Source organism: Platalea leucorodia, assembly GCF_965183815.1.
Source record: "Platalea leucorodia genome assembly, chromosome: Z".
NCBI lineage: Eukaryota > Metazoa > Chordata > Aves > Pelecaniformes > Threskiornithidae > Platalea > Platalea leucorodia.
This window is the reverse complement of record NC_138858.1, coordinates 30,646,784-30,674,744: the sequence shown is the minus strand read 5'-3', so window position 1 is coordinate 30,674,744 and position 27,961 is coordinate 30,646,784. Positions and strand designations below refer to the sequence as shown.

The 27,961-nt window shown below is 43.9% G+C and overlaps 1 protein-coding gene across 1 annotated transcript; it reads right to left on the bottom strand.

Moving 5' to 3' along the window:
- Positions 1-12,819: 12,819 nt before the first annotated feature.
- On the bottom strand, positions 12,820-27,913 carry VLDLR (very low density lipoprotein receptor; the record flags this gene model as incomplete). Its single annotated transcript, XM_082335752.1, has 18 exons — positions 12,820-13,477; positions 13,825-13,994; positions 14,106-14,183; positions 15,599-15,745; positions 16,047-16,188; positions 16,305-16,444; positions 16,819-16,937; positions 17,095-17,319; positions 17,656-17,827; positions 18,230-18,355; positions 18,433-18,552; positions 19,017-19,139; positions 19,225-19,347; positions 19,454-19,825; positions 21,200-21,322; positions 22,214-22,336; positions 23,302-23,421; positions 27,649-27,913. 18 exons carry the CDS (start codon positions 27,911-27,913, stop codon positions 13,442-13,444), a joined length of 2,724 nt encoding a protein of 907 aa, XP_082191878.1. The 3' UTR covers positions 12,820-13,441.
- Between the last annotated feature and the right edge of the window lie 48 nt (positions 27,914-27,961).

The following is a 27,961-nucleotide window of genomic DNA, read 5'->3' as shown; positions in this document are numbered from 1 at the left end:
CTCAGGGTGTGACCTTAAACCTTCACTGGTTTCTTAAGCTGATATAATTGTTGCAAAGCCCATCAAATCAAGAAGATTAAATTGTTATGCAATAAATATACACTCCAGACCTTTACAGCATCATAGAGATTTCCCACCTGTGCAAAGACCATGTTGTATCCTGCACAGGGTAGGCAACAAGCTACCTGGCAATTAAGTAAAAAAGATGGGAAACTTTTGCTGTAAAATTTAACCAATTCATCTTAATAATCTATTCATTACCATTACCATTTAGGCTATTCTGATCCTGGAGATTTCTCTTCTGTAAAATGTGTCCTGCTGAACTTTGTTGACTGTTACTTTCAGGCTGTTACTGTGGCTGTAAAGCTGCTACTTTGAGGAAACCAGGTTCCAGTCCCAGGGTTCCAGATTTTCTGCAGATGTTTGAGGAATGGCTGTGCTCCAGACTCTGGGAAAACATATCCCACGTATAGACTCTCAGACATGGAAAATGATGTACTTATGCTGTTACATCAACATAATGGAAATGACATCTAACTCTGAAGTAGGATCCATAAAAAAAAAAAATATTCCTAATACATGACATTCCTTTTTGTAATCTCTGACATTCCATTTTCCCCTTTATCCAGAGCACATAACTTTGCTTTGATTTTGTTGAAAACAGGGCAAACTTTCATGAACATTCAGAAAAAATTTCTTTGTTCCACCTAAAGTGTGCACAGTGCTACACGTAATGTTGACTGTTATGCCTGGATACAATCATGCATATATCTTAGTATGTCCCTCTCCTTTTTTAGTTGCATGAAGTGAATTTTAATTAATTGTAGCTAGGATGGAAATGACAACAATATGGCAAAATCTGCAGCTTGTTTTACATCAAGCAAGCTATTCTGTTTTGCCTCTTGGACAATCGCTTGTCTGTACACAAAAGATGATAGAAAAAGTTGGTCAGGGTTTAGTGCTGTTTGACTACCATTTGGCATGCCCATTAAATTACTACACAAAGTGGAAAACAATGCAGAATCAAGCCCTGAGTCTTGTGTTAACTTGACTGCATAAATGGGTCTCCAAGTTTAAAGACAGTTGAACAAAAGAGCCACCATGGAGTGATTAAGATTTATTTGGGTGCCAGAGTGCACAGCTGCTGCAGGGAGGAGGGAGGGAGATGGCACGCATCCTCAGGGCTTGCCTGTGCTTGGCACAGGTCCCAGCTGTGAGGGAAGGAACTGAGCAACTGTACAACCTTTGTGCTCCTCCGCTTCCTCAGGGCTGGTCTAATCCTCCAGCACGAACCGGATCAGTCCCACAGAAGTATCACTCAGCACAGGGTTTGCCAGGCTGCAGCAGCGCTCTGGTTAAGTGCCATCTCCTGCCACACCACCCTCCAAAGTTGTTCAGTTCTCCTGTAGGCAGTTCTGTGGTCTCTTTCCATTACTGCAGCAGGACAAAGGGGTAGAGTTTAGGTGAGGAGGGGACTCCTGGCTTTCCAGTGATTTTTATTTCTTCACCACAACAATTTGAATGCTGTTTTCCAAAGTGAAAAAAAGCCTTTGACTGCTTTGCTATCGTCAACAATACAGGGGTGACCTAGCCTCCAGCAGAAGGCTGTTTCTTGCTTTCTACATTACTGATTACCCCAGACTGCTCATGTTTGCTAATGACCTAAGAAGCCTGTTGAGAAGGCAGAGTAGCACTAGAGAAATGAAAACTGAAAGCATCATGAGGGCAATATTAACACAGAAGCAAAATGCTTCATTGTGATAGTTTTAAAAATGACCAGGTGTGATGGAAATATGCCTACTCTCAGGGAGTAGGCAGTGCAGGATTTGAATTAAGACAGGCAAAATGAAAACAATTATCTTCCAAGTCAGGGAGCCATTCACATGTTCAATAGTATAGCTTTAGCAAAGAGCTAACAAATTGCTGATTTTTTTCTTTTTTTAAATGCCATCAGACAGTTTTCTAATAGCAGATTTTATTCAATTGTCCACTTTTAATGCAGCAACAGATGGGCAGGCTGGTACAGTACACCCAGCTTCTATGCCACTGTCCTTTGTCCTTAAGACAAAATGGTATAGTGGTACAAGTTGCGTTAATTTGGTTTTTACTTTTTGTCTTTGGGATGAATAAACTAATCAGCCCAAGACACTTTCTTTTTTTCTCTTTCAACTTACACTTTTCATAAAATCTCCACTCCTTTGGGACAAAGATGGTTTAGCACTATAATACTGTAAAGGTCACAATCACAGCAATGTATCATGATTTTGTTAAATTTAAGAGGAATTTTGATTTTTTAAAATGTTCTTAGTGACATAGTCTTATAAAACTGAATAGAAACATCTGAAGGTCAGCAATGCTGCGTCCTTAAGGCCTTTGCTCATACTATTAGCTTGCTGCTTTTGCAAATGTATTTATGCTGACTATGTTAATGCATCACAAATGCAGTAGGTGTGTATATGAGACTTCCAAACAACATAAAGCAAATCCAAATTATTCTTGAACTTCCCATGTAACGTGAACATGTAACCTGAACAGATGAACAGATCAGTCTCAGAGCTACTGACTGAGGCCGTGAGTTAACAGAAATCTTAAGCATGTGAACATATATTCAAAAGCCTCACTGAGCCAGGTCCTGAAGTACATTTACTTTCATTAAAAGCATTATGTCAGTTGTGCCAAAGAATAGCGCTTTCTTACTGACTTTGGTGGCTGACATCTGCATTTGGGTCCATTATTTTTTCAAAGAAGAATGCTTTCTTTTGTGCCCCTGTACCAGAAAGCCTTACTGACTCATTGCTAAAAGAAACTAACATCTTAATGATATGTTGATCAAGAACTGAGTAATAAAGTCTGATCTAAGTTGCAAACTGTGAGACACATAAAAAACAAATCTTCAAAATTCTTGAGCGTGTGAGTGACGAAGCAGACTGCCCCGAGGTCATGGCAACTCTATCCCCTGGATCTTCAAAACTTGCCCAGACAAGGCCCCGAGCAACCTGATTTAGGTTTGAAACAAGCCCTGCTCTGAGCAGAAGGCTGTACTAGATGACCTCCAAGGATTTTTCTGTGGTTCTCTATTTGAAATCCAGGTGATGACACAATATTTTCTGTTTAGTCTTCTTGTTACTTTCAGACTTGCTGCTTGCATCTCAGACTAGTGTAGTACATCTTGTGGAATGAACATATACACACTTAATTTATGTGGTTGGATTAAACTTCATAGATATGCAATTTCTGTTTTCTCTCTCCTTAAGAACAACATGATTAAAGCAAAATCTTACAACTAACAGTGAAGTAGATATTCTTATGGTGCACATCACCTACACTGCCTACTGGAAAAAACACAGCAGCAGAACACTAGAACTCACCTCAAGTCTTTGCTAAAATTTGGTTAAATGATGGCATGGGGTATCTTTAAGTGAAATCTGTTCATACATGTGTGGTTGTGTGCATGAGTGCATATATGTGCATGCATCTGTACTCCCCTAGAACTTTGCAAGCTCTAGTTAATATTCACAATGGCTCTGTGACTTGTCGCACGTGGAAAAACTGAGGCATAGAAAAGAGATTTGCCCTAAATGAAACAGGAAACAAATAGCAGAATGAGTGGAATACATGTTCCACTTACTTACTATAAAAGCTATTTAATAGCCTTTCATACGTACCTAATCTGAAGGCAGCTGTGACTCCTTACGAAGCACGGGACTGTATTGTCTAGTCATACCTCTAAGGTCCATGAAGCTTTAACAATCAAACATGATGGACTGGAGAACAGAAACTCTGGAGTGTCCGGGGATCCTGTGACAATACCTCTTTGTAGCTAATTGTGTCAGCTTGTGTGCTTAAGAAGATAAATTGTGGAGCAAGGCATTTTCTTCTGTGCCAGGCTGAGGATTTCTGTGAGTTTTGCACATTTGTTTCCTCTCTCAAGAACATTGTACAGAATCAGTTGGACTGCTTGTTGGTATGCTTGTCTGTGTACTTATAAAAGCAAACAGCAAGTTCCAAGCAAGTCAAACTATAAATTTGTCAAGCCGAAAACAGACATTGATTTGGTTTCTTTCCTATTCGTACCAAAAAAAAAAAAACCACCAAATGAATTGAAGCATTGGTAATGTATATTTCCTGCTACTGACTGGTTATGGCCTTCTTAATGCTCATCATTTTAGTAGCTGAGCTGTGCCTAGCTGGTCTTCTGAACTTTCATTCATAGTCAAACTAGAGAATGGCAATCCTTCCTTCCTCTGCTGTATGTATGTAATGCAGCTCATAAAGTACTTGCCTATACTGAGAAGGATCCCCTGCAAGACAAGTTAATGTGGCAGCTTCACCTTTGACTTAAACTGATTTTATGCTCTAGTCTGTAATGTACTGCTCCATTTCTAATATTAATTTCTGAAAACCCTAAATAATACAGGATGTCCTTCTGCCTGCTTATTACTCCTTGTTCCTTTGTTTCAACAGATGGATGAGGCATCGTACGCTGCCCTCAGAAGAGGGCTGGAGACTTTCCATAAGCCCCAGACTCTCTGGCAGAGACTCATCCTTCAAAGAGCACGTAAGGATGTTGCTCCAGGCTTTATGGAGGCCTCCCAGACTTTTTGTGCTTTTTTTTGGTTGCCCTACCTTTTACAATATAAATAGTGCGGTTTTTGCATGTCTTGCTTGTGTTCTTGGATTTACCCATGCAATTTCTTCTCATCACTATGGATTTGGGTCAGGTTCCTTCCTGTGATCTATGGTCAACACAAAAGAGATTGAAAGTTTATCTAAGGGTATGGGATGACAAAAACAAAAACAGGAGATAGCCCAGACCACCAGCTTACAGTGCATTCACAACTCTGCAGTTACTGCCCACAACAGGCTCTTTGACACCAGTGAACTTAGAGTTGCTCATCCCTCTATTGTTACCCACCTTGTACTCCTCTGTTCTACAGATCTTATTTCAGAGTATCAAGAGTCTTCCAAAACAACTAAAAGGGGAAGTGCAGGCAAAGGGGAAGATGCCACATGTCTCGGTGCACCAGGGGCACTGGAATATTCTCTACTGATGATTAGCTTTCCCCATGCCAGAGCCATGGCTCAGCCCTGTCTCCTGAGGCACAGTGCAAAGCTTCACTTCCTCCCTACGGGGAGAGGAGAACGGGCTCCCTGAAAAGAATGAATTGGCTTACACAAGTTGTGGTTATTTCAATTCTTCACTGACCCATTAATGTGATTGTTAAGCTCTAAATGACCAGGCTGGCTGCTTGACTTCCTCTCGTTCTGAAATAATTTAAAGGCAGATTCATTTTCTCAGTTGTCCCTACACTACTACATAAAAATGTGCCACACAATGTTTGTTAAATTAACTAACTGCTACTGAAGTGTCAGACAACTAGGAGAAGAACAAAATAAATGTCATGTCTAATTATGAATGCCGATTTATTTCACAGCTGCTTGTAGAGGCCATACTCTGAAGTGGATCCTTTTAAGTGCTGAACGCTAGATGAAAGTATTGGGGTAGCTCCTAGTGAAAGTCATGTCAGACTAAACTATGTTTATACATGGAGCACTAAACAGTCTCCTGCTAGAGATTCTTGCTGGTCAACAAAGGACCTTCAGGTAGTGTCATATAACTGGGAATACCTGTGGCTCCCATGTGACCTTTGAATTACAAAGACAGCTAACAAAATGCTAGTCTTCAGCAGTTGGTGGCTATTTGTATCTGGCACCTAAGATGGTGAAAAATGGCTTTTTTGAATGGTTTTTCTCTCAAGTGAATGCACTGTATCAAATATTGAAATGCAGTTCTCATGATATGATTTGAATTATGCTCTCTGTAAATAAGCAGCTTTACAGCTTTTCTTTCTCTACGTTCACTTACATAAATTACACCAGCAGTGGAGGCTGCCAAAGAAGAAAAATGGCTAGGAAGAGCTAGCTATTTCTCTATGTGCAGGTCATTTTACAATCTGTCAGCTATCCACTTCCATCCAAGCAATTGTTCAAACTCTGTTTCTGAGGCAAGATAATAGGTACATTACAATTACAAAATTGCCAGGTTTTAAATGGTAGCAGGAACTTTATAATGTGTAGGGATCACAATCAACAGAGATAAACTCTATGGAATTAGAATTTATTCCTCCACCCCCCCCAATTACTTTGTCCTATTCTTCAACCAAAAAAAGTTGGAGGGGAGCGAGTTGGATGTTGCTTAATAAAAGAATAATCAATGGTTCTTCCTGGAAAACCAGAATGGCCAAGTTTCTCTTGCATCAATAATTGCACATGTAATTTGAATTTTTGTACTGAGGCTTTAATATCATTATTTGACAAAGGTTCATGGGGTGAACTTCTTTTGCTGCTAGAGGCACAAGCTCAAAGTTAGAAACTCACAGTATTTGTCACTTACACAGTGGGAATGCTTTCACCAGGGAGTAAACAAGTTTCAAGCTTCATTTAACTTGCAGACTGCAAGAGCCTGAAGCAGAAATACATACCGAAGTATAAAGTTCTTGAGCTATTCGTTTCATCTGGAATTAGAGAAAAATGTTTTGTTATTCATCTGATTCTTCTAATCTTCTGCAGAGATTATACTTTCCAATGACACTACACCAGGCAACATCAGTGCCACCTTAGGAGGACAGGTCAAGTTCCTCAAGCACCAGGTCTTTTAGCCATTGAGAAGCCATGCTTCTACCTTGGTAAAGTTCTCTTTACCTGGCCCATTACAGCTGCAAAAATAGGATTGAAGGCTCACAAGGGAAACCCCATTGGCACAAGTGGACTAGTGCCAGCCAACACAGATAACCAAGAGGTGGAAAAATGCATCATATGATAGGTGTGAACGTAAACTGGCTGCCAGTGATTGGAGCGTTCAAATGACTGGGCCTAGACCATTCTCTGTAAAGGTGGTAAGAATGTTTGCTACTGCTTGACCTCCATTTTATCCACCACAGGAACTCTCATCTACCTGTATAATATTTACCTCCATTTTGAAGAAAAAGTATACTTCTTGTCAAAAGAGCAACATTTTGCAAGGTTGATCAATTCCTTTGTTTCCTCAATATTCAAACAAATCACAGAATCATAGGATCGTGTTCAGACTGATGGGGACCTGGGGAGGTCTCCAGTCACAGCCTTTACCCAGACCAGGCTCAGCCATGGGCTCAGACTGGACTGCTCAGGCCTTCACCCAGTCAGGGCGTGAAACCCCCCAGGCTGGAGAAGGTGCAACTTCCCTGGGCCTTGTCCCCACCACTGGGCTGTCCTCATGGGGAAAAGGCTTCTCCTTATCTCCAGACTGAGCCTCTCATGTTTCAGCTTGTGCCACTGCCTCTCACCTTCCTGACATGCACCACTGTGAAAAGTCTGGCTGAGCCTCCTCCATCCCCTCCTGTTGGTGCCAGGGATGCTGCTGGGTGCTCCCAAAGCTGTCTCTTGTCCCAGCCGAACCAGTCCTGCTCCCACAGCATCTCCTCCCAGGCCAAGGGCTCCAGCCCAGGACCATCTTGCTGGCTGTTTGCTGAACTTGACCATGTTTATCGACATCCTTCCTCTGTTGGAGGCCCAAAACCAGATGCAGCGCCCAGAGGTAGTTGGATAAGCACTGAGCAGAGGGGACAGTCCCTGCCCTGCCCTGGCTTTCAGGGCCATGTCCTGCACACACCACCACCACGGGCACTGCTGGCCCTCATGGCTGCCCGGCCCCAACCTGCATCCCTGCAGGGCTCTGCCTTCCCAGAGCAGGGTTTGGCCTTTGCCCCTGCTGAATTTCACTGGGTCCCTTCCTCCCACCTGTGCAAGTCCCCCAAGACAGCAGCTCTGCCTTTGAGTGTATTCAGTGGTTCTGCCCCCACCATCTTTTTGCTGTCCTCCATGTACTTCTCAGGGTTCCTGATAAAGATGCTGAACAGAACTCATCCCAGGATAGTACTTCTAGTACCCCACTTGCTACCCACATCCAGGTAGAGCACAAGCCCTTGAGCACAACCCTCAGACCCCAAGTATCCAACCAGTTTTTAACCATCTAGTTGTCCTCCCATGCAGGCTGTAATGTCCCAATTCGGACAGAAGAATATCATGAAGGACAGTGTTGAAAGCCTAAAGGCAAGCAGGTTGTTAGAGCATGATCAACCCTTGGTAACATTACCCAGTCTGTTTCTCATGTCCGTCAGCATGTGTGGAGTTGCTTCATGTGATTGAATACATCCATCAAATTTTACCACAGTGATATCAGTACCTTGGCAGGGAGGGAAGAGTAGCTAAAGCCCAAATTAAGAACACCAAAACTTTTCCTTAACCACCCCTCACCAAATAAGTTATTTATATTTCTAAGTCCCCACGAGACACAGCCTTCTAAGCACCTTTTCAACCCAGGCCTGAGAGGAACAAATGACCTCTTAAAGCACATACTCTGTTACTAAGTTATGAGCTAAAAACTGCAACCACAATACATTATGCAACTACCAAATCACAGGCTAACTTTCTTGAATCAGAAAGTCCAAGTCTTAATTTAAAAGGACAAGTGACTTTTCATATATTTAGGGACCAAAAAAAGGAATAAGCAATAAGTTGTACAAAAAACCCCACCACTTCTCACTTGCACACATCCACAAAAGGGACCTTACAGCTGGCAGCACTGCTTCTAGATTGTTATGGTGTTTGCTGCATTCAATGATCAGCCTTTCAAAGAGACCTTCCACTGAATACTTTCCACCGGAGGGAAGTAACTGTACTGAATGTTAAGTTAACCCTTTCAAGTTGCTATCCAACTATCTGAGCTTCAAATTCTATGCACTGACAGCAGAGTAAAACATTTCCATTTCCATGTATTTTGAAGCTTCACTCCAAGAAAGCATGTCTAGGGAAGGTGGGGAAAAAGGTCCTGAACACTGCTTAGTCTTTCTACAGAGGACATCTCTACAGGAAAAAAATGTTTCTACTAAATATCTGTTTTTACTAGGCATTTGTCTTCATTTACTGCTTAGTGTTTCCTTTGTTCAAGCAACTCATTATAGACCAAAGAGTGTCTTAGTTAAGTTTGCCTTCAGTAGTCTGTTCAGGTTGTGATGCTTGTTTTTTTCCCCCCACGTCTATGAAGCATTTTCCATTGCTTGACAGAAGTGTGTAAGTGTCCTGACCATGGCTGTGCAAGGGAGAATTAAGACCCTCATCCTTTCCTCAGGCAGTCTTTATTTTGGATGTTCAACAGCCTAGATATTCAGCAGCCTAACTGTGATTTCATAACCTCTTTGTTCCTCCCCTGCTCTTAAGACTTTTTCATTTGTCATGGGCAAATTATGAAGCTTTTTCAGGAGGAAAAAAGTGAAAACCAGCAAGCCAGGAGGGTATTAAGTTGGCTTCTGCAATTCAACAGAGCAGACCTCTTCAAGCACCTTCTTCCAGTAAGTGACGATACCAATCATTGTTGAGAGACAGCTCAAAGGAGGAATAGCAGCATGTTTCTTCACAGACATGCTGTAGCATATCTACAGAAAGTACTGGCAGGCCTTCACTTGCATCCAAGGTTATGGAGTGAAGAGTGCTTCTGTAGCTGTATGCTTTTTTCCTTTATCTGAGGTCTACCAGCCTGAGTCCTTGCCTCTATCCCTTTTCCCTAATCTAGCAAGATTCAGCACTAACTAAAACAGATAAATGGATCTTCACTGTTACAGCAAAGATGTGATGGAAAAAAAAAAAAGTATGGCCACTAAAAATGTAAGCAAATACAAGTTGTGTTGGGAAAAGGCACACTGCAGCTATCTGTAGAGGAATGAGGTGCAGAAGGGGGAGAAGTGAATCGCATGAGCAACTTCAATTCCCTTTATGTTCATTTTCCTCTGTTTTTTTCTGGCATTGTAGATACTTTACATTATTGCTCAAAGGCAGATCAAATAGGAGGCAGAAAAGAATGTGGGAGCAGAGCAGAGGGACAGTATTGAGAAATTTGAATATTTGTAAGGGAGAGAAAAAGCCAGTTTCAAAACTAGCTTTGCACTCACACTGGCTAGCAGACACTGAACAGAAATAGGCAGTATTTAGAACCAGAGGGCTTTGCATTCAGCTGGAAAACAAAAAATTATGCCACTACCTTCAACAGTACTTCAATAACCAACTAAAGCCATAACTATGTATCTATTAGCAGCAAGTTCTTCAAGAGGAATACAAAGCCAACTTAATAGTGAAACCTGACCAAACAGGTTATTAATGTCCCATTGCTCTGGGAGCCTATGAGATTGCAGCAAAGGAATTGAGACAAGGATGATCTCTGAGAATTCATTTAGTGGCCACCAGCACAGCCACAGCCTGCTGCTGCAGGAGTGCTCAGTACAGCTATACCTCCTTCATTAGATGCCAAGAGAGTCACATGACAGAGCAATAAAACAGAGTCAAACACTTGCAGATGGCAGGGGAAAAAAAATTGTTCAAAGATAGTAAGGCATTTGTGTATGCAAGTTGGATCTGTTTTTACAGAAGGAATCCCTGACTACTCTCCAAGCCTGCTGTGGAAGTAAACAACAATTTCATAATACAAAAATGAAGATGAGCAGAGCAGAATAAACCTAGTGAGATTAAGAGCCAAACAATATCTGCAACTAAGTACAGACCATCTTATATCATCTCCTGCTACTGCCTGATATTCCCCACTCCTCCTCCCTCCTGCTCTTTGAAGACATAAAAGTTTTATCTGGTAAAGTGTTAAGTCTCCTATAGACTACAGAAACTACTTTTGTGTGCCAAGGTACTATTCTGACAACTCCGTTCAGCACATTGGGCTAAAGTCAGAAAACAAGTTCCCAGATTCCACAGCTTCTGTACGAACTAACTCAGGTTCCCAAAATAGATTTAAGTTGCTACTTCAACGGAATGTTAACATCAGGAAGAAGCATCTTCATTGGTCTACTCCATGTGCCATTTGGCATGATACTGGTGACAGCAGTGAACTTTAGCAAAAAAGTAGAGCTGTATCTTCTGTATGAAGACTAAAAAGGCAGAGCATTTTGCCTGTATTTAGCTGCCATGCAAATTTATAACCAACAAGCTGAGAATTGTGTTTTAGGTTTTGTCACATTTCAGCACAAATACTTTGTAGTATCCCAAGTTAGACATCTAAGTGAAAAAGCTGAATTCTGTCCAATAACTAATAATCTTTACATATTAGGCCGATATGAAAGGCTCTTTATCCCAGAAATTACTCAGTGAAATAGATACAGTATTCTTGGCTAGAAACTTCAGAGGTCTCCTTACATCCTAATCTTTGCAAGACACTTTAGTCCATATGCATTCCAGATACTGAAAGTGTCTACAGACAGACAAGAGTTGCCAGGGATAGCTGGCTAGAAGCTTCAACTCCCTAAAGAGTAGTGAGCTTGCTAGAAACAACTTATTTTAAATCTGCAGAAGTTGGCAGCTGTCCTCATCTGTCAAGAAAGGAGTCCACAACACACAGAAGACCATTAAGAGAGCAGACCCCAGCTGTAACTGCAATGAGAACAGGCATTAGAACCAAACCCAGGAACTGATCCAAGTTCTGACTCAATGATTTTTATTGTTACTATTTTAGAGACATGATTGATTGAGAATGATTTAACAAGTCATCACTAAGGCATAGCCAGGAGATTTTCACTTCTTCCAGACTATGTCTTAGTCTTGACACCCGCATCCAATCAGAAGTAATTATTTCTTCACCCTGAGGGGGAAGTATTAGCAATAGTGAAGTAGCACCTCCTGCTACAGTAGTTATGGGGTGGCAATTCAAGGCCAAGATCCTGCAATGTCAGGGGAGAAACCCTGACTTTATATCAGAAAAATAATCTGTCATTAAGGAAACTACTAATGGCTAGGGAAGCTACCTTTTACTCAGTTGGACACTGCCAAGTAGTTATCCCATAAAGATCAAAAGCTTCCTTTCTTTACTCCAAACTTGATCACAGAGCAAAATGCCTGAAGAGCACAGAACCTGCAAATTAATTCAGTCTTAATCCTTCTCTATTGCATCAATGAACTATAGATGTAGAGTGGATAAGGAACATACTTGGTGCTACTAAAATTAGCACTCAAGTATATGGTACTAAACAGTTATCATTGAGATGATTACCACCTTCCCAGACCCAGAACAGTTGTACAATTTATTTTTCACTCCTATGGTCACCCAAGAGAAAGGCTCCAGCACTTCAAGTGATGAGTATCTTAGAGCCATTACAATGAACTTAGTACCCACAGGGAACAGGACACTAGCTCATTGATGCTCATTGCAGGGGACTTCTGTCATTACATATGCAGCAACAGGGGGTTTTCAGGACTGAGACTCCAGGAGCAGGCTGCCATGAATAGCTGCCAAGTTACAGCTCTGCTATTCCTTTGTACAGGTGCAGCAGCTACCAAGATCCAACTTGCACTGGCATTGCCATGAGAAATAACTGCTAATGGCTTGACACCACTATGAACTTGTACATAACATCCTTTGCAAGGACCTTACTCTTACCTGGCAGACAATGCTTTGCCCTGTCTCCACACAGCATCTCTGTCAATGCTACCTCTTCTGAGCTTGCAATAGTAGTTGAGTATTTTTAGCCACCGTCAATCCTAACTTAGGAGTCCAGCTGGACTCCTATGAAAGGCGACCCATTCAGTCCAGTACCCTGCAGAGTGTTAGTTTCAAGTACAAACCTCAGTCACCTGGCAGGTCAGTACTCTCTTAGCAGTCTGGGATACTGCTGAAATAACTTAAGAAATACTTCATGTTCTGGCTGGCAGTAGTAGTGTAGACCACTAAAGCTGCCAACTTAGGAGATAACTCTATTTCAGTGCTAACATAATAATAGAGACCAATACTTTAACTGCTTAATTTTTTTTTTTTTTTATTTTTCCCTTCCTCTGCATTTAAGATTTACAGTGGTTTCTTAAAGAGCATTCATACCTGTATACCTCTAAGAGGTAACAGACAAGATTGTTTCAATCATACATACAAAATTAGTTACGTTTACAAATTTTTGGCAATCATAGTAACCCGTTTTTTCCTATTGCCATTGCCCCAATCATTGAAAAAGACAGTGTACAATAATTTACATTTGAAGTATTTGAAAGTGCTTGACAGTGATTTTCCAAGAATAATATTTACAAGTGGCCTATACACATATGTACAGGTGTTACAAGTTGTGGCTGGAATATGGCTTTCTATGGAAAGTGCTTTATATTTGGTCAGTGGTGTTACTGACTGACCAATCCAAGGGTTACTGATAAAACAGTAACCACTAAAAGCTGAATTGTTGTGGACAGGTATTTACAGAGTTTGTTGTTAAGCTGTATAAAATAGCTATTTACACAAGTGTTCCATACATACAGAAAGTATCTTCTTTCTTCCAAGAATGGAGGAAGTCTTTCAGCCACAAACCTGGTTACTATCCCCAAAGAGTGTAAAACACAAGTAAACCGGAAGCAATTGCTGATCCAGTGTTCACGCCATATCATCATCTGTGCTTACAACAGATATCTGTACAAAATAAGTACAAGTTAGCTACAATTGTACTAATAAAAGATACAGAACAATGCATATCATCACTACATGGCAGTTTGAAGCAAGGGCTAGTTCTGCAGGCTAGTGACCACATCCAGCACTGATTACTCCATCCCAGGTAGAGGACAGTAGTGGCCTACTACAGCTTTAACCTTGATTAAAAGGACAAGTTCTCAGAAGATTCAGCCCAGTGGTTTTGCTGCAGCCAGCAGCTTTCAAGAACAGAGGCCTCCCCTAAACTCAAGCCAGATATCGTTTGGCAATCTTTATATCTACTCTGAGGATTAACCTGAAGCCTCAGACATGTTAATAGCTTTACTTACGGCAGGGTAGGTGTGTCCTACTGAACCGCTGTGTCTTCCAATATCAATTGTGAGGTCCTCTTCTGTAGTTTTCAGGTAGACAGGATTATCAAAATTCATGCTCTTCATGTTCTTGTGCTGCCAGTTACGCCACATGAAGTAGCCAGCCACTGCAGCCATCACGAGCAATACTTTAGGGAGAGAAACAGATTGCAAGTGTGAGTAAGGTCAAGCCAAGCTCCTGACAAGAGTGGCTTGTGCCACCACAAGGAGTCCCAAAGGCTAGTGAATGCTGCACTCACAGACTGGAAGAACAGTCCAAGCTGCTGATGTTCCTCCAGCTGCAGCTACTTCAGATGTTGTACCACTGATGTTGAATCCTGCATGAGAATTTGAAGTAGTGAGCTTGCTTACTGACAGGCTGGCAGACTTTTTGAGACACAAGCACTTCCCAAGCCCAGAAGTTGCTATCATATATTAGCTTCTCAGTAACACACGGCAAGAACAGCCTAACAGGCTTCATCCTATATTAGTAGAAAGCTTTTTTTTTTTTTGCTTGCCTTCTTTAAGTACTCCTGGTATTTCATGGAATCTATAGATTCCACACTGTCATAAGTGAACTGATTCTGTTTATCACATGCTCCAGCTGTTGTACTACACGCATGACCTGGCCTGTGTTCTCTAGTTGCATGCAAAGGAGAAAACTTCAAGTACACTAGTGGGTCAGTTTGCATTTAATTTCTCTAATGTTTAGCAGTCTGAGTTATTGGGACCAGTACCTCCAGGAACTAGTCCAACAGTTGGAGATTTTTCTCTTGTGCTGGTATCTTTAGCCTCAGTGTAAGCCACAGTTGTTCCAGTACCTGAAACTAATTATAGATCAAGAACCCAGTTAATCCTGAAGTTCTGCAATGGCTTAGCTATGAGAGCCATGGTAGTGGATGTTTAGCAGATGGCAGAATGATCATGCAGCCTGTTAGCTTTACTGGAAACACTGACATCAGTTATTTCACTAGCACTCTCAGCTGAGGGGTTTTGATCAAAAATAATCCCAAGAACAAGGCTAGACATTTAATTAGGCACGAATTACAGGTATTTAGAGTCATGACAACAGTAAGCCACCCCATCTCTTACTTCAGGTTTTCCAAGTAAGATTTTAGTTCCACAAGTTTACCAGTTAGATACAGTCTTTGATGCCTATAGCAACCCTTTAGAGCAGCCAACTGAGGACAGCATCCTTGCATTCAGTGCTCTAACTGTGGCAGTCAGAATCAACATGCAATATAGTCAGTTGCACCCTGGAGTTTCCAGTTCCCCTCCACTGGACAAACAAGCCTGCCATATAGTCAGTGCTCAGGGTAGTAACAGCAGCATGTTTGTCTGGACCACGAAGGGAGGTCCAAACAAACTTCCTTGGCCAGCAAGATTAGCCTAGCAGCTTTTCAACACTGTATTAATACACTGTAAAGCCATATTAGTTTATACCCCTTCTTTTATAAGAAAGGGGCTCAGTATGTTCTGTGCATGTGCTTGCTGTCTGCAGAAAGCCATGGAGGTACAAGGTCTTGTTGCAAATGATGATGATGCAGAAGCCAAGCATGGACTTTGAACAGCAGCTGCAGACTTTGAGGGCCAGCTTAATGCATGCTAGAAGACCACCCCCTCCAAGATTAATTACATCAAATTAATTCATGCAAAGCTGTCAGCCTATACTGCCACATTTGCCTCCAAGAGGCCCAGTACCCCTGCTCCTTCACCATCCATCCTGGAAAAGACTTCAATCATGTTACCATACCTGCACATCTCAGACCATCCTCCTGCAAGAAGTATCCAATGGGACATGCACAGGTGTACTTTGGAGAGTGTTCATTTATCTGAGGAGCAGGCAGGCACAGGTAGCTACAGCCTCCATTTGCCATGTTCTCTTCACACCAGTTCCTGCCTGATGGTACAGCAATTGACAGCAGTGAGTCTTCATATACCATGTGTATAGCATAAGTATTTGCTCAATAATTTTTCTAGTAGAGTTACTTGTCTCTGCAGGTTACAGATTTGTACCTGCTCTGCCTAAGAAAGGGTAATTGCAACCAGACCTTCTCTCAACCCCAGTGGGGGTGCCTATGTTAGAAGCTCCAAGCACTTTAAGTAGAAGTGGACAGGGGAGGGATACCATTTGCCACCACCCAAGCAGAGCAGGCATCTTACAAGCATACACTGACGTAACTATAAACTGTAATAGTTACCTGAAGGCTGAACAAGTTCATGATACACAATGATGTCCTGTGCATCATTGAGGTTGTTCACTAGGGTAACCAATTCAGATCCAGTAAATTTGTTGGCACCATAGACTGCCTCATTCTCTCCATCAATCCAGTACACACGGTCCTAGAAGACAGTCATTGCATTTCATTACCTCTATGCTGCTATCAGCACCGTAACTGCTAACCACATACTAGCAAGAAGAGGATCTTTGAAAATTACTACAGGGAAGTCCTTCTTACCTCAAATATTGTTAGAGCAAGAGGATGAGGAAGGAACATATGAGACTTCAATACAACTCTACGGTCCTGGCCATTCAAGTCCACACTTGACAGCATATGTAGTTTAGAATCAAGCCAGTACAGACGGCTTTTTACAAGATCTAGGAAGAAAAAACCAAACTTATTTACTATCTACATGGAGAAAACCCCAAAGCCTCCTGCCAAAGTTGAAACACCCAAGGGTTCAAGAATAGTTGCAGTGTTGCCCTGTTTTTTTACCGTACTGGGATGCAGAAGGCTGCTGCAGTGCTGCCTCAGTAGCCTGTACCTCAACTATAACAGAGCAGTGCAAGGGAAGTTACCATTTCAGTATCTGAGAAGTGCTATCTGTGCCTATTGCAGTGTCTCCAGGCATGCAGGAACTTCCCATTCTCAGAAGCTGAAAATAGTTCTCTGAAGAATGACCTTGGCTTTTGTAGCAAACAAATTGCTAAAGCTCCAGAATACCTCTGGCACAGAGACAAGTTCAACATACCTAGAGCAATTCCATTAGGCCATTGGATTTCTGTTGTCACAAGCTGCTGTCTGTCAAATCCATTCATTCCTGCTTTTTCAATTTTTGCTGGCTCACCCCAGTCTGACCAGTACATAAAGCTGTGAAGCAGAATTTATGTTGTATGATGCACTATAGTACTGTGTAGTATCACTCTTAATTATGACCAATAACTAACAAAGGCTACCTAAGTCAGTTATCAGGACATGGAGTACCTGGTAGGTCTGCTCTTTTAAGAGAACCATGACAAATACTCACCCAGAAAGAGGATCTACAGCAATAGAAGCTGGCTCTCTCAGCTCTGAGAGAAACAAAACCTTTCTTTTTGTGCCATCTAGACTAGCCACTGAAATGGTCTTTGCAGTTGAGTCAGACCAGTAGATGTTCTTATAAATCCAGTCAACAGCAATTCCTGCAGGGCTGTGTACATTGTCCAGGATTCTGACGTGTGTTCCAACTTTATCACGGGTATCAACAGAGGCACTGGAAGACAAGAATTACTTGCTTTCAACCCCTTCCTCCACAGACACTACCACTTGGCATGCCTCAGCAAATACTGCATACAGATCTCAGGTAGACAATGTAGAATATGCACTTGTGACTTTCCACAGAATGCCGTTTGTACAACTGTAGTAGCAGTTACTAGGAAGCACAATAGGCATATACACACTGCTAGTTGTGGGAACTTGCATCTACTGTACTATGCCTTTAGGACATCAGGAATCTAGTTCTCATCACCAGAGCGTAGAGAAGTTTCTTGGGTAAAATCTAGGATGGTTTAGGGGAGCACACTAGGGTTCAGAAGCTGAGTCCATTTACCTGAAGATTGCTTTTTGGCTGAAGTCAGCCCAGTAAAGCTTTTGCTCAGCAATATCAGCATCTAGAGCTACAGTGTTTCTTAGCTGCTCTACTAGCTGAATGTATTCTTTCCTCTCAAGGCCAATCTTCCTGATATCCCGGCGGTTGGTGAAAATTAGACATGGTTCTTTCCCTGTGAAAAGAGTGTAAGTGTTACATCTGTACTTCTAGACATGCAGTCACATACTGTTCTTCTATGGCAAGTTTTAAGAGTCATTATATTTAGTATTTGCCATTCCACACTTGCTTGTGGATGCTGACAGAGGTCTTGGCTGTACCATACCGCACCCTTTTCTCCCTCCACAACTTGGTGGGGAGGGTCCTCCTGCCCAGGGAGCAGACACAAACAGCTTATGTCAGGCAACTTTAAGTACTGTATCATGGCATCATTCAAAGTGTTAGTAGTGTTCAGGTCTATACAAGTTATGTTGGTAACAGCACAACAACTAGCGTCAAAGCCACAATAGCATGAACAGTACATCACTTACTACCTCATTTTAAAGTAGGGATATAGAAGTCTTATGCCAATACTCACCCACTGCCTTGCACACCCCAGTAGCAAGATCCATCTGATAGCCACGGCTACATTCACATTTGTATCCCCCTTTCAGGTTAATACAGATTTGACTACAGATACCAGGGTTCTGGCATTCATCGATATCTGTAAAGACAACAGTTTAATTTGTTCTCATCTCCGACACCATCAATAGGGTCCATGTTAACCTACTTGATACTTGCCTCCACAAGTTCTCCTGTCTATAAGCTCAAACCCAGCTGGACAGTCACATTCATAGCCAATAACAAGATCTCTGCAGATATGAGAGCATCCGCCGTTATTCACCAGACATTCATTTACGTCTAGAAGAGAAGAATTGGCCACTTCTGAGACAGTGCACATATTTAGTCTTAAAGTCTTAGTCATGGAGTGCTTTACCAGATACCCATCCATTTTCTAATGATGCCTACAACATCTGATAAACCACTCTGGCACTTGAAGTCACATGCAAGAGACCCTCCTCAAATTCATATTTGCTCAGCTAACAGCATGTTACTTGTGTTGAAAGTTGGCAGCAGCAGACAAATATTGAGGCTCCTGGAAGTTTCAGAATTTCTAATGCCTTCAAGTGCCTTCTGGCCATGGAGAAGTCATCCCAATAGCCAGTTTGACTAGGATAAAACTAGCCTTTGATTGACTAGGTTGCTCTTGTTTGCTTGCCACCAAGGAAATGCAGATGGGCATTCCAGACAGACAGCTGACAGCTCAGAGGCTGTATCCAAGTATGTCTAGTGGTCAGCACTGTGTAATGAGTTTGTTGACTTACTACACTCCTTGAGGGGCTCATCACTCCAGTCCTTGCAGTCTCTCTGCTGGTTACACACTTTATTGGCATCTATGCATTCTCCACTTCGGCACTTGAATTTGCCAGGTCCAGAGCACTGAATAACTGAGATAATTAAGATTGTGAGGGCAACTACCAGCTTCAACAGATATTCTGCGAAGACTTTATTCTTGAGTAGTTCCACACTTACCATTGTTACAATTTGCTTCATCAGTGCCATCCAGACAGTCTCTCACACCATTGCACTGCCTACTCCCATGGATGCAGTTCCCATCTTCACATCTGAACTGGTCTGGTCTGCAGGTCCGAGAAGCTGAGGACACAGCCATTACAGACTTAAACTCCTGAGGTCTGCTGAAGGAAAGAAAATAAAACAGGAGCCAACCAGCACCTCCTAGAGAAGGACCAAGTTAACTTACGGCAGTTGATTTCATCACTTCCATCCTTGCAGTCAGGATCTCCATCACAGCGCCACTTTTTGTGGATACATTCACCTGAGCCGCATTGCACCTCACTAGCAGAGCACTTCACAGGAGGTGCAGGCTGGCGGCCACATTGCTCTAGAGATTCATCCGAGTGGTCAGAGCAGTCAGCATCATCATCACACACCCAGCTGATGGGGATACAAGTGGAGCTCTTGCACTGGAACTCATGAACTCCACAGGTAGGAGGTGCACACTCCAGCTCATCACTGCCATCACTGCAGTCATCTTGACCATTGCAGACAAAGCTCTTGGAAATACACTGCCCACTGCTGCATGTGAACTCCGCTGGACTACAAGTCACATTGCCTGGAGTAACAGGAGTAAGAGATTAGCAGATTATCACAAGAAGGCAGACTTTTGTATGAAGGTGTTTTACTTTGCAGGCTCTTCACCAGCTGTTAGCTGACAGGAGATCAGCATCCTATATAAAGCTCTAGGAGAACCTAACTGACCACCTACAGGACACTTGGGGCCCACACAGATTGTCCTCCTTGCCTTTGGGTGTTATGAGTGAGAGGCATCAGTTTTGAGCTACTGAGTGAAAAATAACCTCCTTCTGAAGCAGCTAGGCTGTTCTGCTTCAGAGCACGAGCCTTTTGGAAAAACAGGCTCAAACCCTGTGAACCAGAGACAGAAGGTAAGAGAATTGCTAACTCTAGAGTACAGACTAAGATTAAGGTAGCCAGATGGTCAGCATGCACTGTAGTTTGAAATTGAAGTGTTTTGTGCTGGTCCCCAGGACAGCAGTGGCCCATTTACCTGGACCACTGGGGATAACAGATCAAGATCTTGCACCAGTTGATCCTGTGGTATTAAGCACACCCACACAACTTACACCAGTACAAATTAGGCTGTTTTAACAGCAATGTAGCTAGCAGCTCAGTATGCCTAGGCTGATAGTTTTATCAGCTTCATTAGAAATGCTGTCTGTAGATTCACTTGTCACATTAAGGCATTTGCTTGCTGAGCAAGGCAGCAACTCCACAGACAGACTCCACAGAAGCCTGGAGATCTGTGCCTCATTAGCCCATCCAGGTAAGGTGGCTCTGATGGAAGCCAGACCTGTGGCTTTGGTTACAGCAAATTTGATTCAGGATACCTCAGACAACTCATACATATGCAAGTTCGTTAGAACAAGCCAGGAATGCTGCACTCTAATCCTGGCAGTGGCAGCTTCACTTGCGTACCAGCCTGAAGTTGCCTCCCAACACCTGAAACCTAGCTTCCCTAGTCTGCAATTTCAGACAAGCACACAGAATACTCCAGGATAGGGCTATAAAGCAGATCAGCTGTGCCCTTGGCTACAAGTCACTACTACATTTTTAGGAGACCATTTGTTAATGTGAGCAGCAACTAGAGTCACCTGTTGAGAAACTCTGCAGAGAACAAGTTCTGATGGTTTGCCTCACATGTGACTAAGCCTATGGTCTCTGGCTAATTTTGGCAAGTGCCAAAGATAGATGTTGAATAGCTTATATTGCAGTAGTTCTTAACTTGCAGGATAGAGGACTGTTAGAACAAGTCCGCTTTGTTAAGCGGGCTGCAATACAGGGTAAATGTAGGTTTAAGGAGATATTGCTACTATGAGAAATTTATCTTCCCAGGTATACTGCCCAGCTAGCTCATTTCCAGACAAGTCAATTTCAAATAGAGTTATGCAGCCACCATTTCTTCCCTTACCACAATTCTCTTCATCTTCTCCACTGTCACAGTCTTTTTCACCATCACATTTCCAGGACACTGGGATACACTGGGTTGACTGAGGACCACAGCTGATTTCATTTACCCGGCATGTTCTCATATCTATTGAAAAAAGTTTAAGTTCAATTTAAGAGTTCTGAAATCTAAGAGCTACTGATCTTGGGTTTTAGCAGTTGTCCTGAAAGCTGAGACTGAAAGGCTTCAGCTCTGGACAAAGTTGCAGTTAATTAGATGCCAGAATCCATCTAAGTTGATGGCTCCATCATGGAAGAGGTTACACTAGTTTGTACTGTTCAGTAAAACAGATACTTCCAGCTCCTAATACAGTAGTATTTTAAGAGTATCTTTGTAGTGGTAGTTTTGTGATTGCACACCAGTTACACTGTAGAAACTTGAGCTATAACACATAATAGTAGGCAGAAGTAATGCCAAAGTGCAGTAGGACTTGGGGCTGAAGTATTCCTCAGTGTAGATCCTACTCATACAGAGAAGTGAAGCTTCACAGATCTATATTCCTTGATTAGCTACTGCACTTAAGACTGGGGTGGCTAACTGCAAGACCTCACAGTCAAGCCTCTGCAGTTCTGCTTCCCACCCTGCAACATGTAGTCAGTCACTCAGTTCCTATACTAGCTCTGGTTATCTTGCAAAGTAGTTGCCTTGGAGGACAGTGATCACTTGGTGAACAAGCCACAGTAATGGTCAGGCCTGCCATGTTGTGCTTGCTGCTTCTGACTGTCAGTAAAACCTTGTACTTGCTATCTGTTACTAGGTACAAGTGCAGAGTTCCCACTCAGTTCTGCATCTTTCTAAGTACTAAAAAGTCTTGTGAAGACCCCGGTGTGGCCAAAGCCAAGCTAGCATTTAGGAAGGTGCTCTCCAAGACAACAAGTTCATCCTTCCTTTAGGAGGAGAGCTGGGCTGCAAGCAGGCAAGGAGTCAAAACACTATTCCCCACAGGCTTGCCTGCACTGACAAGGCAGGGTCACTTACGGCACAGTTCAGCACTCTCATCAGACCCATCCTCGCAGTCCGGATCCCCATCACACTGCCATCTGTTAGGCACACACTGACCACTGATGCACACAAAATCAGATTCAGCACACGTCTTCTTCACTGCAAGGGAGAAGGACAGCCACTTGTTTAGAGACCAGAGCTTAGCTTGTTTGTTGCAAGGGATAAGCTGCCTTGCCCTAGGAAAATGATGTAATATCCTTAGTTCTTGAATGTCTGGTGTCATCCTCCACCACTCTAATGACAGCACTATTTAACACATCCTAGAGAGTTCTGCTGTGCACAGAGAAACATTTTTCTTCCTGTAAGCAGCCACTGAGGGACTGCTATTGCTAAGGGAGACTATGCTGCTAGAATAGCTGCTGCTTTGAACCCACTTGAGTTAGAGAAAGGTCTACTGATACTAATATTCAGATCTTGAACTCTGAGTTTATAATCAAGGCATTTGATTTGTCATTACAGAAGCATGGTACTATGTAACCCTAAGGTAACCGTTTAGGTCTGCTTGAGCAGACTGGCAGTTCAACCACACCAATGCTGGATATTGAGTCCATTTTGCCTCATCTCTAAGTGTATCTAGTCATCCATCTTGGCCTCCATGTTTGCTTAAAGCAAGAGTTGGCAGCCAAAGCTAGATATAGTGTTTATAGGAGACTCAGCAGAATCTCTTTCACACATAAAACAGGGCATTTAACCATGGAACAGCCAACAGCTAAGTGCTAATAGCAAACAGTTTCTACTATGTCTTCAAGCAAGAACTGAGAACAAGCTTGCATTCTGTTCTTGACAGTCACCACCCTTACAAATAAAGAGTTTTGGTCATGAGCTTTTCCCTCAGTCACCAATTCCAGGAGACTTTCATAGCACTCAGGAAAATTCAACTGCCTCAGATGGATACAAGGCATCAAGATAGTCCCCCAGTTATTCTAGGGAATTTGTCCTCTGCTCTGTATTCTGAATGTCAGAAGTGCTGGACAGATAAGCATCTCTCCAGCTATCCACTGTTAAGCCCCCACTGCCAACTAGCAAGCACTACCACAGAGGTATCATTTATTTTGATTACTTACCACAAGCACTCTCATCACTGCCATCTGAACAGTCTTCATCACCATCACATTTCCAGACTAAAGGAATACAGCGTCCATTACTACATGGGAATTGAGATTCCTCACATTTTGCTCTCGCACCTTCAATGAAAAAAGGAACCCAAGCCTCAATACTGTTTAGCAATACTCCCTTGCTTTCCCCCACAGCTGATCAAGAAGTTACCCAGCTTAATAAACAGCATAACATCAGCATGAAACCAGATCTGAGCTCCAAATCTTTGTAGTCACCTTATTCAATCATGAAAGAAGAGCCAGAAGCTTTCCTTCACAGTACAAGTGCAGAGTTTAAGCACTATGACAGTCCACCTGTCAGACAACAGTAAACCAGCCTCAGTGTTGTTCTGACTGGGTTTTCCTGTTCAAGTCAGGGTCAAGTCTGCAAGGCAGAGGGATGCGTGCACACAATGACTTCTGCTGTCTAGCGCCTAGCATTGCCTTCTCAAAACTCTTCAAGCAAACTCGGTTTGAACTTGACTAATGTAAAGCTGGATTAGCATTTCAGTACTTCACTGCTAACACATTACAGCAGAATCCCCAAGATGTCTGTAAAGATAGCTTACATATCTGCTCTGTAGTTGATCAAGCTTCCATGATTTAAGTTACTCCTCAAACAAAGGCACTCAGAGATACTCCTTAGTATACACAAAAAGAAGCATGATTACTTATCTGGATCTTGCTTATTAAAGCTAGATCAAGTGCTATGCTAAGAGAGCAAGGCAATTTGTCACTTCCTTCTGGAATCAAGTCTGTTGTCTCCCAACTGATAAGTCTTGATTTATTGATACACTTGAGTAAGGTACTGCTTTCTGCATGGTGCTTAGAGTTAAGAGTGCATTTTCCAGAGTAGCTTCAGCTCTCAACTGTATGATCGCATCCCTCAAGGGAACCTACTTTGTCTTGAAGCCATGTTATAACTGACACTAAATACAGCAGCCTGCTTCTTCAGCAGCTAAGCCAGAGCTGTTCCATGTAATGCATGCAGGCAAGTGTGTAAGCTCATGCATTAGTATTGGTTGCACATGTCTACAGCATGATGCAAGACTCCTGTTCCTCCTTGGTTTATTGCATCATTTAGTGGAGGTGCTTTGTCTTGGCATTCCAGGGCTCACAAAGGTCATAAAATTTTAGTAGAACATTAGTTCTTATTTTGTATCTTCTGTGTATGACACGTAAAATGCAAGACATTTTCCAAGCAGAAGGAAGCTATTCACCCATTTCACATTATATGGGCCAGCCATCAGGCACTACGCAATGGCAAACCCTGGACAGAGTATAAGGAAGGACAATATGGGTAATTTTATCTGCTGACTGTCTCATGTAAATTCATGCTAGAAGTAAAGGATTTGAAGCAGCAGCTTATTGAGCTCTGCTAATGTTTTAGCGTCTTACTGGTTGAGTAAAACACTAACTCACTTGTCAGACAGAGTAAAGCCATAACAACTTGTTTCATGGGAACTGTGTTCAAAGAGTGCCAAAAAGCTGAACATCAGCTCTTGTGCTCTGCATTTCCATTCCTCCTTTCCTTTTCAGGATGGGAGTTACACCAGCATGCGCTTTCTAATAGCATGGTTTTGTAAAGCTACTACTATTTGGTCAAGAGCTGTCAAACAAGTAGCTTGCCATGTGCTAGAAGGCACACCCCAGCCAGCTTAGAGAGGGTGCAGAAGCCACAGCTATCAGCTTGCTCTAAGCCTGACATCACCTTATTGTCCAGTAACCCGTAACTGAAGTAGTCTTCTGCTTGCAAGCCCTGGTCACACATTATTGCAGTTATTACCATACTACTACCTAAAATATGCAATCACTGACTCCTGCTAGTTTTGAGATATTCTCATCCAGGCTTTCAGAGTGAGAACAGTCGACCTTTCCCAAAATAGCATACTAGAGATTAGTACTAGACTAAGCCTGCCACTCAGGAGATCCCAAAATAACTCCACTGTCCTTAGTTACTCTGTTTCAAGATAGAATAACCAGGAGAGGCTTGCTAAGACTGCCTAGTACATCGTGGCTTAAACATAACATCACTTTGACCAAATGCTACAGGGAAGCTACACACCAGGATAAATGAAACAGTAACTGAGCTTGGAGTAACAGCTGTAACTTTACAGTTACAACCCTTACAACAAGCCATTCCAAGAAGGCATCCTCACTTTGGCAGCTGATACCAAGTGAAATGTCAGAGCAACTACTTTTGTTAGCCCACAAACAAGTAAAGAACTGACAGCACCTAACACCCACACACACGCACAAAGGTAAAGGTCATCATCTGTTGCTACTCCTGAAGATGTCTGTCAAACTCTAAAGGCCACTGGGACTGAGCTCCAGTTAAGACAAAGGTTAGTTCCAGCCAGTAACTAAATGTGGTCCCCTGTCTTACACCAAGCACAGTTCTGCAATGCCAGGTAACCATTAGTCATGACACTACCAGTTAATCCACTGCTATTTGAAGCAAGAGAGCCATATCTCAGTTGCAGCTTCAATCACTAGACACTTAATGATTTTTAGATCAGCATCAATTAGCCACTAATTCAAAGCTTCTCTTCATGCGCTACTCATACGCCAGAAGCACCTTCACACCTTTTCTCCTCCTTAGGATAAGGCTTAAGCAAAAGACATAGAGAACCAGTAACTTCACAGCCTGTGATTACTAACACATTATTTTACTGTTCCCCACGTAACTACTCACTAGAAGTTGGCTCATAAGCAGCAATGTGTGCAGGGTGAAAGAGCACAGTTACAATGACTACCCAAGTTAAACTAGCTTTCTCCATACCTCTGCGGTCACTGTTTGTCTCAGCCCCTTCAGCAAGTTGTCAGATTACTTGTCTGGGCAGCCTCAAACATGTGACACTTGTGTGCTGTCATCTGACACCAAGTCCCAGAAAAGCTTGCAACAGTGATTGGGAAACCTTGCGAGAGCTCATACAGGAACTAGCTTAGACTCCCCCCAGACCCTGCCAACTGCAACTACTAGTAGGAGAGAGCTGGTGGGGACACTAACTCGAACTGCGGGAAGAATCAGACTAACTTGGCGGACTAGAGTTGCCCTGCACTGCATATCTCATTATGATTTCTGACTACGGTGCACTAGCAGTGTCAGTGCCAGCCAGCCTGGCCCTTCATACTACGGCTGTTTAATCATGTCTGTTGTAGGCCAGACATGGGAGCAATCTACGTGACCGGGAATTGAGGAGTGACTAGGCAGACATTTCCCCTCTTCCTCCTTGTATGAGGACTGGATGCAACAATTCCCTGGCTGGGCTTTACCTGACGGACCCAGTGTCTGAACGACTGCACACAGTTAGGACTACAAGGTCCAACAACCTTTAAGCATAATTCACCAATACAGCTACAATTGACACTTAAGCCTACTTTAGGGCACTAGTCAGGAGATTAAGGGCCATACGACAACTGCCTGCCTCCCACCAAGAAGAGTAGCCTGTACCTCAGTTCCTGAAGGAAGAGAGGAGCCAGCCAATTGATTACTACCTCCACTAAAGAGGAAAAAACTTGTAATCGATCATCCAGTTAGCTTAACGTGCATGTCCCTCTGCCGTAGGGCTAACAGCTTCTACGCTGGGAGGCAACCCTGGAGCTCGCCACGGGCAGCGCCACCAGTGAGAGCCCAGCCCGCAAGGAGGGATCCGGCGACGGCAAGACTCAACCTTGCCACCAGGTGGAGATACCTCATGGTGGTTACCATTGGCCCGGAGCTAGACCCACGCCAATGCTGCTGGATGCCACAAAGCCGAAGTTGCACAGTAGTTTGACAGCACCTTTAACGCCTTTAACGCCGCAGGCTTTCCAAGGGCTCCTCTTCCTTCCTCCATGACAAAGCTCCACTCCTCCCCGACCCCCCCCGCCCCCAGTAAGCCCCAGGCACGCAGACCCTCCCCTCAGCACCAGGCATCGCGCAGGAAATCAAGCGCTCCCGCGGCACCCGCGTCGCTCCCGGGAGAGGTGCTCCCCGGGGCGGGGAAGGGCCGGCCGGGCAGGGGCTCAGGCCCACCTCCACCGCCCCGGCGGGCCGCCTGGGGCCCGGCGGCGAAGGCGGCGGCTCCGCCGACCAGAGGGGCGGCGAGGCAGACCCCGGCGGCACCGTCCCCCTGTCCCCCCCCGGGAGCCCGGGCCCGCCCCGACGGCCCCTCCGCGGAGCCCCGTTCCCCCCGGCGCAGCCGGCAAGCAGTCTGCGAGACTCCCCCCCCCGCCCCAGAAAAAAGGGTGGTGGGAGAGGAAATGATGGCGGGGGGCGGCGGCGGGAGCAGCCCCGGCGGTGCGCGCCCCAGCCCCCCCGGGCCCCGCACTCACCGTCGGCGGCGGCGCGCAGGCAGCTGAGGGCGAGCAGCAGGCAGAGCGCCCAGCAGCGCGGGACCGCCCGCCGCCCCGCACCGCGCCCGGGGCCGCCGCCGGCCGCCGCGGCGGCGGCGCTCGGGTCTCCGCGCTGCCGGTCCAACCGCATCGCCGCGCCGGGGACGGAGAAAGGGAAGGGAGGGAGGGCGGAGAGGTGGGGAGGGCGGGCGGGCAGGCAGGCGCCGCGGCCGGGGAGGCGAGGAGAGGAGGGAGACGGAGACATGCACGGGGGGAGGGTGTCCCCGCGGCGCTCTTATACCAGCCGCCCGGC